Source organism: Coregonus clupeaformis, chromosome 25, assembly GCF_020615455.1.
Source record: "Coregonus clupeaformis isolate EN_2021a chromosome 25, ASM2061545v1, whole genome shotgun sequence".
Classification (NCBI taxonomy): domain Eukaryota; kingdom Metazoa; phylum Chordata; class Actinopteri; order Salmoniformes; family Salmonidae; genus Coregonus; species Coregonus clupeaformis.
The window spans coordinates 17,597,331-17,610,994 of record NC_059216.1 but is presented as its reverse complement, the minus strand read 5'-3'; the positions used below and the strand labels follow the sequence as shown (position 1 = coordinate 17,610,994).

Sequence of the window (13,664 nt, the reverse complement as noted above, 5' to 3'; positions counted from 1 at the left end):
AAATTGGGGAGAAAAAGGGAAAAAACTAAACAAAAAAATGGCCCAAAAATATTTGTCCAAAATATGAATGACATGAGTAACAAATGGAGCGACAGTCAATAAATAGCTCTAAATTGAGCAGAGGCAGGTGCAGGTGCAGGTGGTGAACAGGGGGAGCTGAGCAGCCAGATCATGTCGTCCGGGGGCAGGAAGATACCTCAAGGTGTCTTTCAGCCCGCGTCTTCTCCGTGCGGTAGGACACTTGTAGAACGAGATCGGTGCAGTTAGTTTTTTATCTCCCCATACACTCACTCAGGATACAGTACACTCATAACTTTGGAGGAATGCGACATAGTCAAATCAAAATAGCTAGCAATCTCGAAATGCTGATTTGCCATTAATTCTCAGGCAGGAAACTAAATGTAATCCAGACTAAATCTATACTCGTTTGGCATGAATCATTTGTTCAAAAAGTTAAATGATTAATACAAAAATCATAAAATTATTACATATTTACAAAATCTACAGGAGCTCTCTGCCCAGGCTGCCAAGTACCAATAGGGCGACATGATAAATGTAGAACCAGTCATGCATGAAGTACAGTCTTAGTCTTACAGTACAGTCATGCCATTTCCAAAAGAATATGCCCCGCTTTGATGTGGCATAACGTATACAGTACATACCATCCCACATACCTTACAATGGTAAACCTTTTAACTTTCTGAACATTTGTTACCCTGATTTTGTTTACACTCCCTTCTAGTATCAGTGAGGAATACACTCTATAAAATTGAATATTGATTGAAGAAACCTTTATTGGTCCCTGTGAGGAAATTCATTAGTTCTCTGCCTGCTGTATGTCTGAGTGCCTGTTCTTCTCCTCTGTATCCAGGTGCAGTGTTGATGGCAGTGGTAGTGGCAACGCCGCCCTGGGTCAGAAGTTCCTGCTGAAGTGGAGTGTCCCTCTGAGCTTTGTGGACGTAGTAGAGTTTGGCTCCAGTGAAGACATGGGCGACAACAGCCGCTTCACCCCCCAACCCCACTCTGGAGAGAAAGTGGTCGTCAATGCCAAACCAAGTACGTCCCAATGATTGGCAACCACAGAGATCTGTCACAGGGGTCTGCCTGTAACCTGCTTAGTATTGGAATAAGAGTAAGATGTGGGTAAGATGTAGTTTAGTGGTCTAGTGCCGGCAAACCGTGCCAATTATCACTTTTTATACAACGGGTTACCAACATATTCAAATAATGATTTACATATTTTCATTAAAAACGTTATTTTGATGAATTTATTCATACTATTTCATCCTTCCACAAGATATAGTCCCGACACAAATCTAGGATTGCTACCCAAGCCGGCTGGTCGTTCATTCTATTGGTTCGGTTGCTAGAGACGCGACCCAGTCGTTCGTTCTAAATGTTCCATTGCCATACTGGCTGGCAACATTCTTATCCCTTGCTTGCTAGCTAGCCAACTACGGCTAATTTACAGTCACGTCAAAAAGTGCAGCCAGAATAACAGCAAAGTAGCTGCATTTGCATTTGTTTAAGCTGTTTTCTAGAGACATTTATTTGGACACATCCATAACAATGAGCTAATGAGGCGCGATTTCGCCTGGCATAGAACATTTGCTCACTCGTCAGGACACTGTTGTTCAGAGGAGCTAGCCAACAACACAGAAAGACTGCAAATTAGCTGTACTTCGTTTAGTTTTACCTTTTTTCAATTTACATTTCTTTGGTATATATCCATAAAAATTATGCCAGCTGATTCATGATTTCGACTGGTTGAGAAACGCTGCCTGCCTGTCTGTCTCGTCCCGACTCCCGACACGTTCATTACTATGGGACAGCTGGAGATCGAATTTGAATATTGAAACAATGTTGCAAATGTTGGAGAGACAGAAAACGAAATGTTAGTCTTAAAGAAACATGCTTTTTATAGTGGAGATCAAGTTTATAAATTGCTTGGCTGGGCTGATGAGACAGTGGATTGCGCAGTCAGATGGAACAGAGTAAATAGGCATTTTAACATCATAGATGTAGCCAGTGGAAACTTGTGGAATAGACACTGGCTGGAATGCGGTTTTAACCAATCAGCATTCAGGATTAGAACCACCCGTTATATAAATTGAAATAATATGTCATTAATCTGCACAGTGGCTGTACAATGCATATACAGTACAGTACAGGCAGCAATACCTTGTTTTCTGCTGTGTATAAAATCAATACCAATGCCTCTTAGTGCTGATAATGCTTCAACACCCCCCCTGAAATATTGATGAGTTCTAGATGATTACTGTAATTAAATTAATCACTGATGTTACTGTTGGATGAATCATGGGGGGCTTTCCCTCTCAGATTATAGCGTTGCAGGGCCACACTCAATATCAAGGAGCAAAAGTTGCTTGTATATTCATTTCAGACACACCAACGACAAATGTTTAGCCATCATTTTCTGTGTGCCAGGCTTTCCCTCTCAAACCACTGAGAGACGTTTTAAAATAGTTCCAGAGAGACTGTGGTGGTTAGAGTCTTTTAAGCAGCCAGCTCCACTCTCTACTGTATGCAGGGTCACTGACTTCACTGTTCCCCTGGCCTGCTCTGGCAGCTGCTCGGCACGGCCGCTCCTTTAAACTCCTTATTGGAAACCATGCTACCATCATAACCAGACTGTATGATTTGTGGTCATAACCAGGCAGTTGCTTTTTTTAGTAAAGAACATTCACCCGTACTCCTGATTACCAACCAGGCGTGGGTAATGGGTAATGCAACGTTACATTAGTGTGCTTTTCATTTAGCTGGTGTTCAGGTGGTGACAGCAGTACACCCACTGGGGAAGGCATGGTGGATGCTGTAATAACTATGGAGTAACTATGTTATTGTATGCTAGAGGTTCTGAACGGAGGTGACAGTAGTTTCCTGTGTGTGGCAGGCTGTGACTGAGCAGACATTACCACTGCGCCGTTACACCAAGCCCTCTGATGCCGGCTTCTGTCTAACCCCTCTGTGGTGCTAGTGTGATCTACTCCAGTTGTGTGTATAAAGCCAGAGATACTCATTCTATGAAAAAGTGCTATGAAAAAGTATTTGCCCCCTTTCTAACATGGTTCCAGTAATGCCTGGCGAAAACCAAACTCTGCATTCCACAGTAAGAACATCATACCAAAGGTCTAGCGTGGTGGTGGTGTGATGGTTTGGGGATGCTTTGCTGCCTCAGGACCTGGACGACTTGCCTTAATAGAAGGAACCATGAATTCTGCTCTGTATCAGAGAATTCTACAGGAGAATGTCAGACCATCCGTCTGTGAGCTGAAGCTGAAGCGCAGCTGGGTCATGCAGCAAGACAATGATCCAAAACACACAATCAAATCTACATGCAAATTGGAAGTTTTGGAATGGCCTAGTCAAAGTCCAGACCTAAGCCCAATTGAGATGTTGTGGCAGGACTTGAAACGAGCAGTTCATGCTTGAAAACCCACACGTCACTGAGTTAAAGCAGTTCTGCATGGAAGAGTGGGCCAAAATTCCTCCACAGCGGCGTGAGAGACTGATCAACAACTACAGGAAGCATTTAGTTGGAGTCATTGCAGCTAAAGGTGGCACAACCAATTATTGAGTGTAAGGGGGCAATTACTTTTTCACACAGGGGAATTGGGTGTTGCATAACTTTGTTTATGAAATAAATGAAATAAATATGTAATTGTTGTGTTATTTGTTCACTTATGTTCCCTTTATCTAATATTAGGTTTTGGTTGAAGATCTGATAACATTCAGTATCACAAATATGCAAAAGTAGAGAAAATTAGCACTGTATATATATAGTTGTAATACCGAGGGTATGGCCTACTGTATACATACGTTGAGCCTCTGATTACAAATGGCTTTATAGTGTAATAGCCATGCCCTTTGACCCACATGCTGAGAAGAGGATGACAGTGTAGCCTGTAAATGGATGTCATTGTGCGTAAGCCTTTGTTATTTAAGAGTCCATTAGTGATGTACTGTACTGCTCTCCATCCATATTGTTAAAGCACAGGACCCTGAGTGAAGTTGACCATATGGGCCATTCCTTTTAGATTTTTCCCTCTCATTCTCTTACTCACTGAAATGCCCTTTCCTCTCTTCCCTCCCCTCCACTACCAACTGCCACCTTCATCCCCTCTCCTCCCCGAAGCCTCTTACCCACTCACCCACCCGCCACCTCTCCATCTGCCCTCTAGTCCCAGCCACAGACGGCCTGATGGGGCTAAAAACAGTCAACTAAAGCATCTGGACCCTGGGCTGACAGACAGACAGGCATGCATATTCCTAGCCAGCTGTCTAGTCCTGACCTTGGTTAGACCCCTATACATACATCCAGTAACCTATTGCCCTTAAGAGATCCATATGGACAGGACAGAAGTCTGGTTCAGCTCAGTAATGTTAGCTAATTACATTGGACATGGAGCTGGAATTGAAAACATTACAGTACGGTATGGTCATTTTTACCTGACAGAAATGGATAAGGCCATGTCACCCCCCCCCCCCCACCCCATATTTTTTCTATGACCCATATGATTTCTTTAATACTGATGAGATTTTCCTCCTAGTTAGTCCTCTCTGTGTGTCTGTTCTGGCCAGGCATTTTACGTGGAAAAAACCCCACTCTCAGCTTCTCTCCCTCTCTCCATAGTCCAGTATGTTCCGCCAAAGCAACTGGTGACCTGCCTACTAGAGGCAATAAAAAGACGGTCCAGCGTATGATGTCACAGTTCCCTGTGCTCTGCTCTGCTCTGGATGTCTATTTGCTTACCTCATGTCTGTTGTACTCAGCTTAGCTAATTGGGACCACCAGAAGAGATGGGTCAGTTACATTGGCAAAGACTTTCAAACAATAAACCGTGACCCTTTCTTCTTCTAGCTGATGTGGCACTAGTTCAGGTCAGAGCCATAGATGATTGACTGCTCTACAGGTCAGGTTCAGCATGGCCAGAGTGCTTGTCCATGGCACTCGGTCTCATTGTGGCCTATTATCATTGTTTGTCAGAGCATATAATATCTATAGTCATAGAGATGAATCATGGCCTGTAGAATTCCCATGGATGACAAGCCAACAAGCATGACTGAAGCTTATTCAGTGATTCTGCCCTGACCAGGTTCCAACCACACACAGACATCACTAAGACAGATGAGGCGGGAATATTTTAACTCCATTAGACAAGACAATTAGCTCAATAGAACAGAAACCACATCACATTTTAACATGTTTCAGAAGCTAGGACAAATTGTTATTTTTACCATACACTTGAACATACCTGAATATATTAATAAGTGGAATGATATCTTGGTACATGATGAAGAGAAAGTCCCTGAATTAGCTTCTGTACGTAAACGTACAATCTGAAGTAGCCAGTTCTGAATAACTATTTCTGTCTCCAGTGTGACCACCACCTACGTGAAGTACTTAATGCAGTGCAAACAGAGTGGAAGTTTCTCTGAGTGTCCTCTCTTGGCAGCCCTGGGGAAGAATGGAGCGGTTGCCATGGAGCTGGAACACTACGGCAGTGTGAAGGGCCATTATAGACCCCACAGAAAGTAGACTGGCAAAACCAGAGGGAGCTCCAGGAATCCTGGCGCCAGAGATTCCCATTCACATTAACCCCCTCCCAGTTCCAATGTGCTGCCTTATGAGAGTGGTAGACCACGTTTAAGTTGAAAAGTCATATGGTGAAATCATCTTTAAGAGCTTCCCTGCTTACTTGTTAGCAGACAGTACCATATGGTGCAAATCATACCGTATGATGACTTGTTGGCAGGCCTGTCTGAAAGACGAGGAGGGTCCTCCTCTCTGTGCTGCAGGTTTATTTGAGTTACAGCCTTGAGAGAAGGCTATGTGCTGGCAGAGCCTACAGGGGCCTCTCCTCTTTCTCTCTCGGAGGAGTCTGGCTCTCTGTCTGTGTCTCTTCCTGATATACAGGCTGAGCACTGACAAACAAAGCAGCCCATTGTCCCGAGCTGGACGCACAGAAACACAATAATCACTTACTTCACTGGGCCGTTGGTTCGGTTAGGCAGGGCACATCTACAAAGAAACACACACACACACACCCGCGCGATAGAGGGAAGTTTGAACCCAGGAAACTCAAGCACACACACTCTCACACTCACACACACACACACACACACACACACACACACACACACACACACACACACACACACACACACAGTTCAGAGCCATGCCAAGTTGGGAAACAGACTGACTTTGTCTGGCAGTATGTCTTATCTTACCTCCTGCTTTCAATGCAAAATAATTGCCCTTGAGATTTGTATGGCTCATATTGTTGGGTCAGTGGGTTCAGATGGGATATGGGCTCAGCTTTGTGAATCACAACTTACTTCTTTTACCAACTTTGCTTGGTAATAACACAGTTCTCTGTTGACAATGACATGATCGTTTATTGACCTGTTGTCATTGTCTCTCCTCCCAGATAAGCTGTACATGGGTCCAGGCCAGCTGTACCAGGACCTGCAGAACCTCATCCACGACCTCAGCCTGGTCAACCAGATCTCCAGCATGATCGGAAGCCTCAAGGGAAACTACCAGGTGAGCCGCATATATCGCTGCATTCATTTCAAGGCTTGTTTTCTGCCTGTGAGAATACAAGTATATTATTTGGCTGTGTATAAATGTGGCCTGAGGTTTTGATATGGGGTCCCCATTCTGTCATGTCAGGCTGTGTGTGTGTGTGAGCTCTGGTGCACAGTAGTTTCCACAGACAGTGCTGTGTAGTGCTGAGCTGTGAGACTCAACTAGCCAGTGTTAGTGATGTGTCTGTCTGAGAGTGGTGGGGGAGCAGAGACCAGGCCAGAGGCACACAGAGAGACATGTGTCTCACACACACAAGACAGAGGGGGGCTTTTGTGGTCAATTTGGAAGAGCTGGTGTGTGGAGTCAATCTCTGCTCGCCCAATGGCATGATTGAAAGCTGTAATAGATCTAGCATGCATCTGACGTTATGGGGCTATGGTATAAGCAGTGTCTTGTGTTAATAATTTATCTGACTCTCTCTCTCTGGCTCTTTTTTCTCCCTCCCTGTAGAACGTTAACGCTACGGTGGCCCATGATTGGGTGTCAGGTCTGCAGCGTCTCATCCTGAAGAAGGAGGAGGAGATCCGGGCTGCAGACCGCTGTAGGATCCAGCTGCAGCTGCCTGGCAAACCGGACAAGTCAGTGTCTGACACACACCACTGCTGTCTCACACACATAGACCTCACACCCACCACACCGCTGTCTCCCTCTCACTCACTAGGTTAGGCCCCTATGTCCTCACTCCCTCACTGTCCCCTCTCACCATCCAGGAATGAGCACAGAGTGTTACCATCACGGTGGATAAACAACTTTAATTTTGTTCTAATCTGATCTCAGGGGTATGATTGAGTCTGTTAGAGCGCTCTGCTTTCTGCTGTGGATCAGTGTGTTTTAGCTCCTCAGAGAAGACCGTGCAGCTGTTTCATCAACTCATTACTATAGGAGAGTGCTCCCTCCCTCCACATGGTCCCTCCTGGACCTAACCGGCACCTTGTTTACTCATGCTGACCCCTCACACCCCAGGGCATCACGTTTAGAGATACAACTCTGCTGCTCTCATTCCTCTCTGATCCCCCCATCTAAAAACAACACACTCCAGAGAGAGAGAGACAGAGATGGAGAGAGGGAGTGAACGGGAAGTTGCATGCCAGAGAGATCCTTCTGTGATGTGGTATTTACGTTGGCTGTCATTAGCTGTTATAATCATCGTTGTCTTCAATTATTCACAGCCCTGTCTGCTGTCAGAGAGCAGGATCACATGTCCCTTCAGCTGTTAGGGTCATCTGACAGCACTGTGTTGTTCCTCTGTGTAATCTGGGGATGTGGGAGATATGTAGGCTGTATTCAGAATCAGGATCACTGAGCAGTTGCATAAATGTTTGAAAATAGAAATGATGCTGAAGTGAATGTTAGGAGGCAGAAAAGTAGTGCACTGTAGGGGTTATTGACTTGAAATAAAATCAATGTTCATTCACTCCTACCATACCAACATGTTTGAATACACCCCAGTGTTCAATCTCAATGCACTGTGGGCTCTGAGCAACACACTGTATAATGGATACTGTCACTGTATCAACACTGCTCTCTCTCTCTCGCTCTCTCTACTGTATCATATCTCTCTCTCTGTCTCTCACTCTTTCTCCTCTGGGCAGGTCTGGCAGGCCCACATACTTCAGTGCAGTGTTCAATACATTCTCTCCGGCCATCAAACAGTCGTGGATCAGTAACCTGCAGATGGCCAAGCTGGCTCTGGGTACGTCTACTCTGGCCTCAGTCACAATCACAGACCCAATGCTCTGTCTGTTGACATTGGATACTTTGTGTTCCCTATTGCTTCTCTCCACTGCCTCTGTCACTTTGTAGTTCCATAGAACACTGTAGTAGTTGTATGCAGAGGGACTGCCTCTCTGCTCTTTTTCCACTTGTAAATGTTTCAAACTGCCACTGGCTTCGTGGCTCACTTCCAAATTTCAGGTTCAGTTGCATAGCAATGGGTATTTAAAAATCAATGTTTACTAAGCGAATATCATTAGTTCAAATTCACTTTTCCAGTTCTGTGGTCTCCTGACTGTAAAATGGATCATTAAGTTATAAAGCCTGAATCTGGTGTGTAGATTATAGAATCAGGTGTTATGTAACATATTTGGAAATGTAATATTTACCGGTTTGAATTTAGGATCACTCCACACTGGACATAGTGTTCCTCTTAGAAATTAAATTACTCTGGTAGGGACTGTTTATGTGTGTGTTTATGTGTGTGTTTGTGTGTGTGTTTGTGTGTTCGCTAACAGAGGAGGACAACCTGCAGGGCTGGTTCTTTGCGGAGGATGATGGTAACCAGATCAAGAAGCAGAAACATCCTCTTCTGCTCAAGCAGATGCCTGTGGTCATGTCCAAACTACAGGAGTTCAAGGTTGGCCTCCCCTCCCCCACACAGCCTCTTTCTCTCTGAGCCATGGGCAAAGTTAATGGCTCCATGTACAGAGTACACATCCCATGACTGTATGAATCATTTGTTACAATGCCATGTAGGAAACTACTACAAACTCCATACACATGTGATGTGAAAACTGTGTCTGTTCCTTCTGTCTCTGTCAGGTGGAGTGTGCCGTCCATAACCCCGAGCCCCACATCAACATAGAGAGCACAGCAGACACCCCTGCTCTGGGACACGGCTGTGTGTGGGTGAGGACACCTGGATGTTTTATTTTCTAAAACATATACCTTTATGATTTGTACAGTATGGACACCCATGTGCTTCATTGCATAATAACAAATGTATATTATATCAATGATCGCTTATGTTTCTAGCCAGAGCCAAGTGTTGAGAGTAGACATCTTACTCATCATCAGCTATAAAAAAAAAAAAAAGCTTTCTTCCACTCACACTGAGATTTACATGAATAATTGAACAGAGGCCCTTTCATTCATTAGTGGTATGTTTACTGTATGAATCAGTTTACTCCACTTAGTGCCTCTTAGCTGGGCGGCGCACAATTGGCCCAGCGTCGTCCAGGGTAGGGGAGGGAATGGCCGGCAGGGGATGTGGCTCAGTTGGTAGAGCATGGCGTTTGCAACGCCAGGGTTGTGGGTTCGATAAAATAATGTATGCGCTAACTGTAAGTCGCTCTGGATAAGAGCGTCTGCTAAATGACTAAAATGTAAATTATTATTTATTATTAAATGTAAATGTATTTACTTCACAGGGATAAAACATTCACAATACTATGTCTCCCAATGTCCTCCAGTGATTGACTGTTCCCATTCTCAATGAAAGCAAACACTTTTTTCTATTGTAAATGACTCACTGTTGGCCTGATTGAGAGGGCCATTATGTCCCTCTACGCTCCTATTGGTCAGTCTGCTGTGCAGCTTTCTGCTGGAGTGGTTAAAAGCATTGTAAAGGTTTGTTGTTGTGATTGTTGTTTTTCAAACTTTCTCCATTTTATCACAACCCCTTGAGGGATGAGGTCAGAATTGAAAAGCTCTGTAAAAGGTTTTTATTTCCTAGCTGGGGCATAGAATCTTTCCTGGTCAGGTCATGTGGACAGGAAAAACTCCTGTCCCTCCTCCTAAATGTTACTACTCTTATCCCTGTTCAGGTGGCGAGCTGCACCAACCAGATGGGTCAGATAGCCATCGTGGCCATGCAGAACTCTAGCCCCAAAGTGACCGAGTGCTTCAATGTGGAGTCACGGATCCTGTGTATGGCCTACGTACCCATGGAGCAGAGGACCCAGGAGAACGGGGAGGGGAACCCTGAAAATAAACACTCCTCAGCAGGGAAGACCAGTGATACCCCCACGGTCTGTCTGGGCATGGAGGAGGGCAGGTATGTGTGGTTTTACATCCACAAGCCTAATTAACAAACTTACTATAAGCCTACAACAGGTCTTCAGCTCAACTGCAATACACAGGGATCCAAATAAATCAACTGATTTAGTGATTTGATTGAATTATAATTTCCTCTTACAGTGCATTCGGAAAGTATTCAGATCCCTTGACTTTTTCCACATTTTGTTACGTTAAAGCCTTATTCTAAAATTGATTAAAGAAATGTTTTTCCTCATCAGTCTACACACAATACTCCATAATGACAAAGCGAAAACAGGTTTTTAGAATTCAGACCCTTTTCTTTTATTTCTTTTTTTGCTAACATTTCTAAAAACCTGTTTTTGCTTTGTCATTATGTGGTATTGTGTGTAGATTGATGAGGAAAAAAATTTAATAAATGTTTTTTTTAATTTATTTTTTTACATTTTTTAGTCATTTAGCAGACGCTCTTATCCAGAGCGACTTACAGTTAGTGAATACATTTTTTTTTTTTTTCATACTGGCCCCCCGTGGGAATCGAACCCACAACCCTGGCGTTGCAAACGCCATGCTCTATCAACTGAGCTACATCCCTGCCGGCCATTCCCTCCCCTACCCTGGACGACGCTGGGCCAATTGTGCGCCGCCCATGAGTCTCCCGGTCGCGGCCGGCTGCGACAGAGCCTGGATTCGAACCAGGATCTCTAGTGGCACAGTTAGCACTGCGGTGCCTTAGACCACTGTGCCACTCAGGATACTGTGTATGGCCTACGTACAAATGTTAGAATAAGGCTGTAATGTAACAATGTGGAAAAAGTCTAGGGGTCAGAATACTTTCCGAATGCACTGTACAGTTGAAGTCGGAAGTTTACATACACTTAGGTTGGAGTCATTTAAAACTCGTTTTTCAAGCACTCCACAAATGTTTTGTTAACAAACTATAGTTTTGGCAAGTCGGATAGGACATCTACTTTGTGCATGACACAAGTCATTTTTCCAACAATTGTTTACAGACAGATTATTTCACTTATAATTCTCTGTATCACAATTCCAGTGGGTCAGAAGTTTACATACACTAAGTTGACTGTGCCTTTAAACAGCTTGGAAAATTCCAGAAAATGATGTCATGGCTTTAGAAGCTTCTGATAGGCTAATTACATTTACATTTACGTCATTTAGCAGACGCTCTTATCCAGAGCGACTTACAAATAGGTGCATTCACCCTATAGCCAGTTGGATAACCACTTTACAATATCTTTTTTTTTTTTTTTTTGAGGGGGGGGGTTAGAAGGATTACTATCCCAGGTATTCCTTAAAGAGGTGGGGTTTCAAATGTCTCCGGAAGGTGGTGAGTGACTCCGCTGTCCTGGCGTCGTGAGGGAGCTTGTTCCACCATTGGGGTGCCAGAGCAGCGAACAGTTTTGACTGGGCTGAGCGGGAACTATGCTTCCGCAGAGGAAGGGGAGCCAGCAGGCCAGAGGTGGATGAACGCAATGCCCTCGTTTGGATGTAGGGACTGATCAGAGCCTGAAGGTACAGAGGTGCCGATCCCCTCACAGCTCCATAGGCAAGCACCATGGTCTTGTAACAGATGCGAGCTTCAACTGGAAGCCAGTGGAGTGTGCGGAGGAGCGGGGTGACGTGAGAGAACTTGGGAAGGTTGAACACCAGACGGGCTGCGGCATTCTGGATGAGTTGTAGGGGTTTAATGGCACAGGCAGGGAGCCCAGCCAACAGCGAGTTGCAGTAATCCAGACGGGAGATGACAAGTGCCTGGATTAGGACATGTGCCGCTTCCTGTGTAAGGCAGGGTCGTACTCTCCGAATGTTGTAGAGCATGAACCTGCAGGATCGGGTCACCGCCTTGATGTTAGCGGAGAACGACAGGGTGTTGTCCAGGGTCACGCCAAGGCTCTTCGCACTCTGGGAGGAGGACACAACGGAGTTGTCAACCGTGATGGCGAGATCATGGAACGGGCAGTCCTTCCCCGGGAGGAAGAGCAGCTCCGTCTTGCCAAGGTTCAGCTTGAGGTGGTGATCCGTCATCCATACTGATATGTCTGCCAGACATGCAGAGATGCGATTCGCCACCTGGTTATCAGAAGGGGGAAAGGAGAAGATTAGTTGTGTATCGTCAGCGTAGCAATGATAGGAGAGGCCATGTGAGGATATGACAGAGCCAAGTGACTTGGTGTATAGGGAGAATAGGAGAGGGCCTAGAACTGAGCCCTGGGGGACACCAGTGGTGAGAGCACGTGGTGCGGAGACAGCTTCTCGCCACGCCACCTGGTAGGAGCGACCGGTCAGGTAGGACGCGATCCAGGAGTGAGCCGCGCCGGAGATGCCCAGCTCGAAGAGGGTGGAGAGGAGGATCTGATGGTTCACAGTATCAAAGGCAGCAGACAGGTCTAGAAGGACAAGAGCAGAGGAGAGAGAGTTAGCTTTAGCAGTGCGGAGAGCCTCCGTGACACAGAGAAGAGCAGTCTCAGTTGAATGACCAGTCCTGAAACCTGACTGGTTTGGATCAAGAAGGTCATTCTGAGAGAGATAGCAAGAGAGTTGGCTAAAGACGGCACGCTCAATAGTTTTGGAAAGAAAATAAAGAAGGGATACTGGTCTGTAGTTGTTGACATCAGTGGGATCGAGTGTTGGTTTTTTGAGAAGGGGTGCAACTCTCGCTCTCTTGAAGACGCAATTGAAGACGCAATTGACATAATTTGAGTCAATTGGAGGTGTACCTGTGGATGTATTTCAAGGCCTACCTTCAAACTCAGTGCCTCTTTGCTTGACATCATGGGAAAATCAAAAGAAATCAGACAAGACCTCAGAAAGAAAATGGTAGACCTCCACAAGTCTGGTTCATCCTTGGGAGCATTTTCCAAACGCCTGAAGGTACCACGTTCATCTGTACAAACAATAGTATGCAAGTATAAACACCATGGGACCATGCAGCCGTCATATCGCTCAGGAAGGAGACGCGTTCTGTCTCCTAGAGATGAACGTACTTTGGTGTGAAAAGTGCAAATCAATCCCAGAACAACAGCAAAGGACCTTGTGAAGATGCTGGAAGAAACAGGTACAAAAGTATCTATATCCACAGTAAAACGAGTCCTATATTTACTTTTTTAGTCATTTAGCAGACGCTCTTATCCAGAGCGACTTACAGTTAGTGCATACATTATTTTTTTTATTTTTTCATACCCCCTGTGGGAATCGAACCCACAACCCTGGCGTTGCAAACGCCATGCTCTATCAACTGAGCTACATCCCTGCCGGCCATTCCCTCCCCTACCCTGGA

The 13,664-nt window shown here is 45.1% G+C and overlaps 1 protein-coding gene across 2 annotated transcripts in view; it reads left to right on the top strand.

Moving 5' to 3' along the window:
- The window catches only part of LOC121539156 (rho guanine nucleotide exchange factor 10), a 91,938-nt gene that overhangs the window by 38,549 nt on the left and 39,725 nt on the right, over positions 1-13,664 (top strand). For both annotated transcript variants that reach the window (XM_041847448.2, XM_041847447.2), the window contains 7 exons: positions 872-1,056; positions 6,453-6,568; positions 7,064-7,191; positions 8,206-8,306; positions 8,845-8,966; positions 9,152-9,238; positions 10,156-10,385. In XM_041847448.2, the coding sequence (XP_041703382.1) occupies positions 872-1,056; positions 6,453-6,568; positions 7,064-7,191; positions 8,206-8,306; positions 8,845-8,966; positions 9,152-9,238; positions 10,156-10,385 (969 nt within the window). The remainder of the gene's footprint in view (positions 1-871; positions 1,057-6,452; positions 6,569-7,063; positions 7,192-8,205; positions 8,307-8,844; positions 8,967-9,151; positions 9,239-10,155; positions 10,386-13,664) is intronic.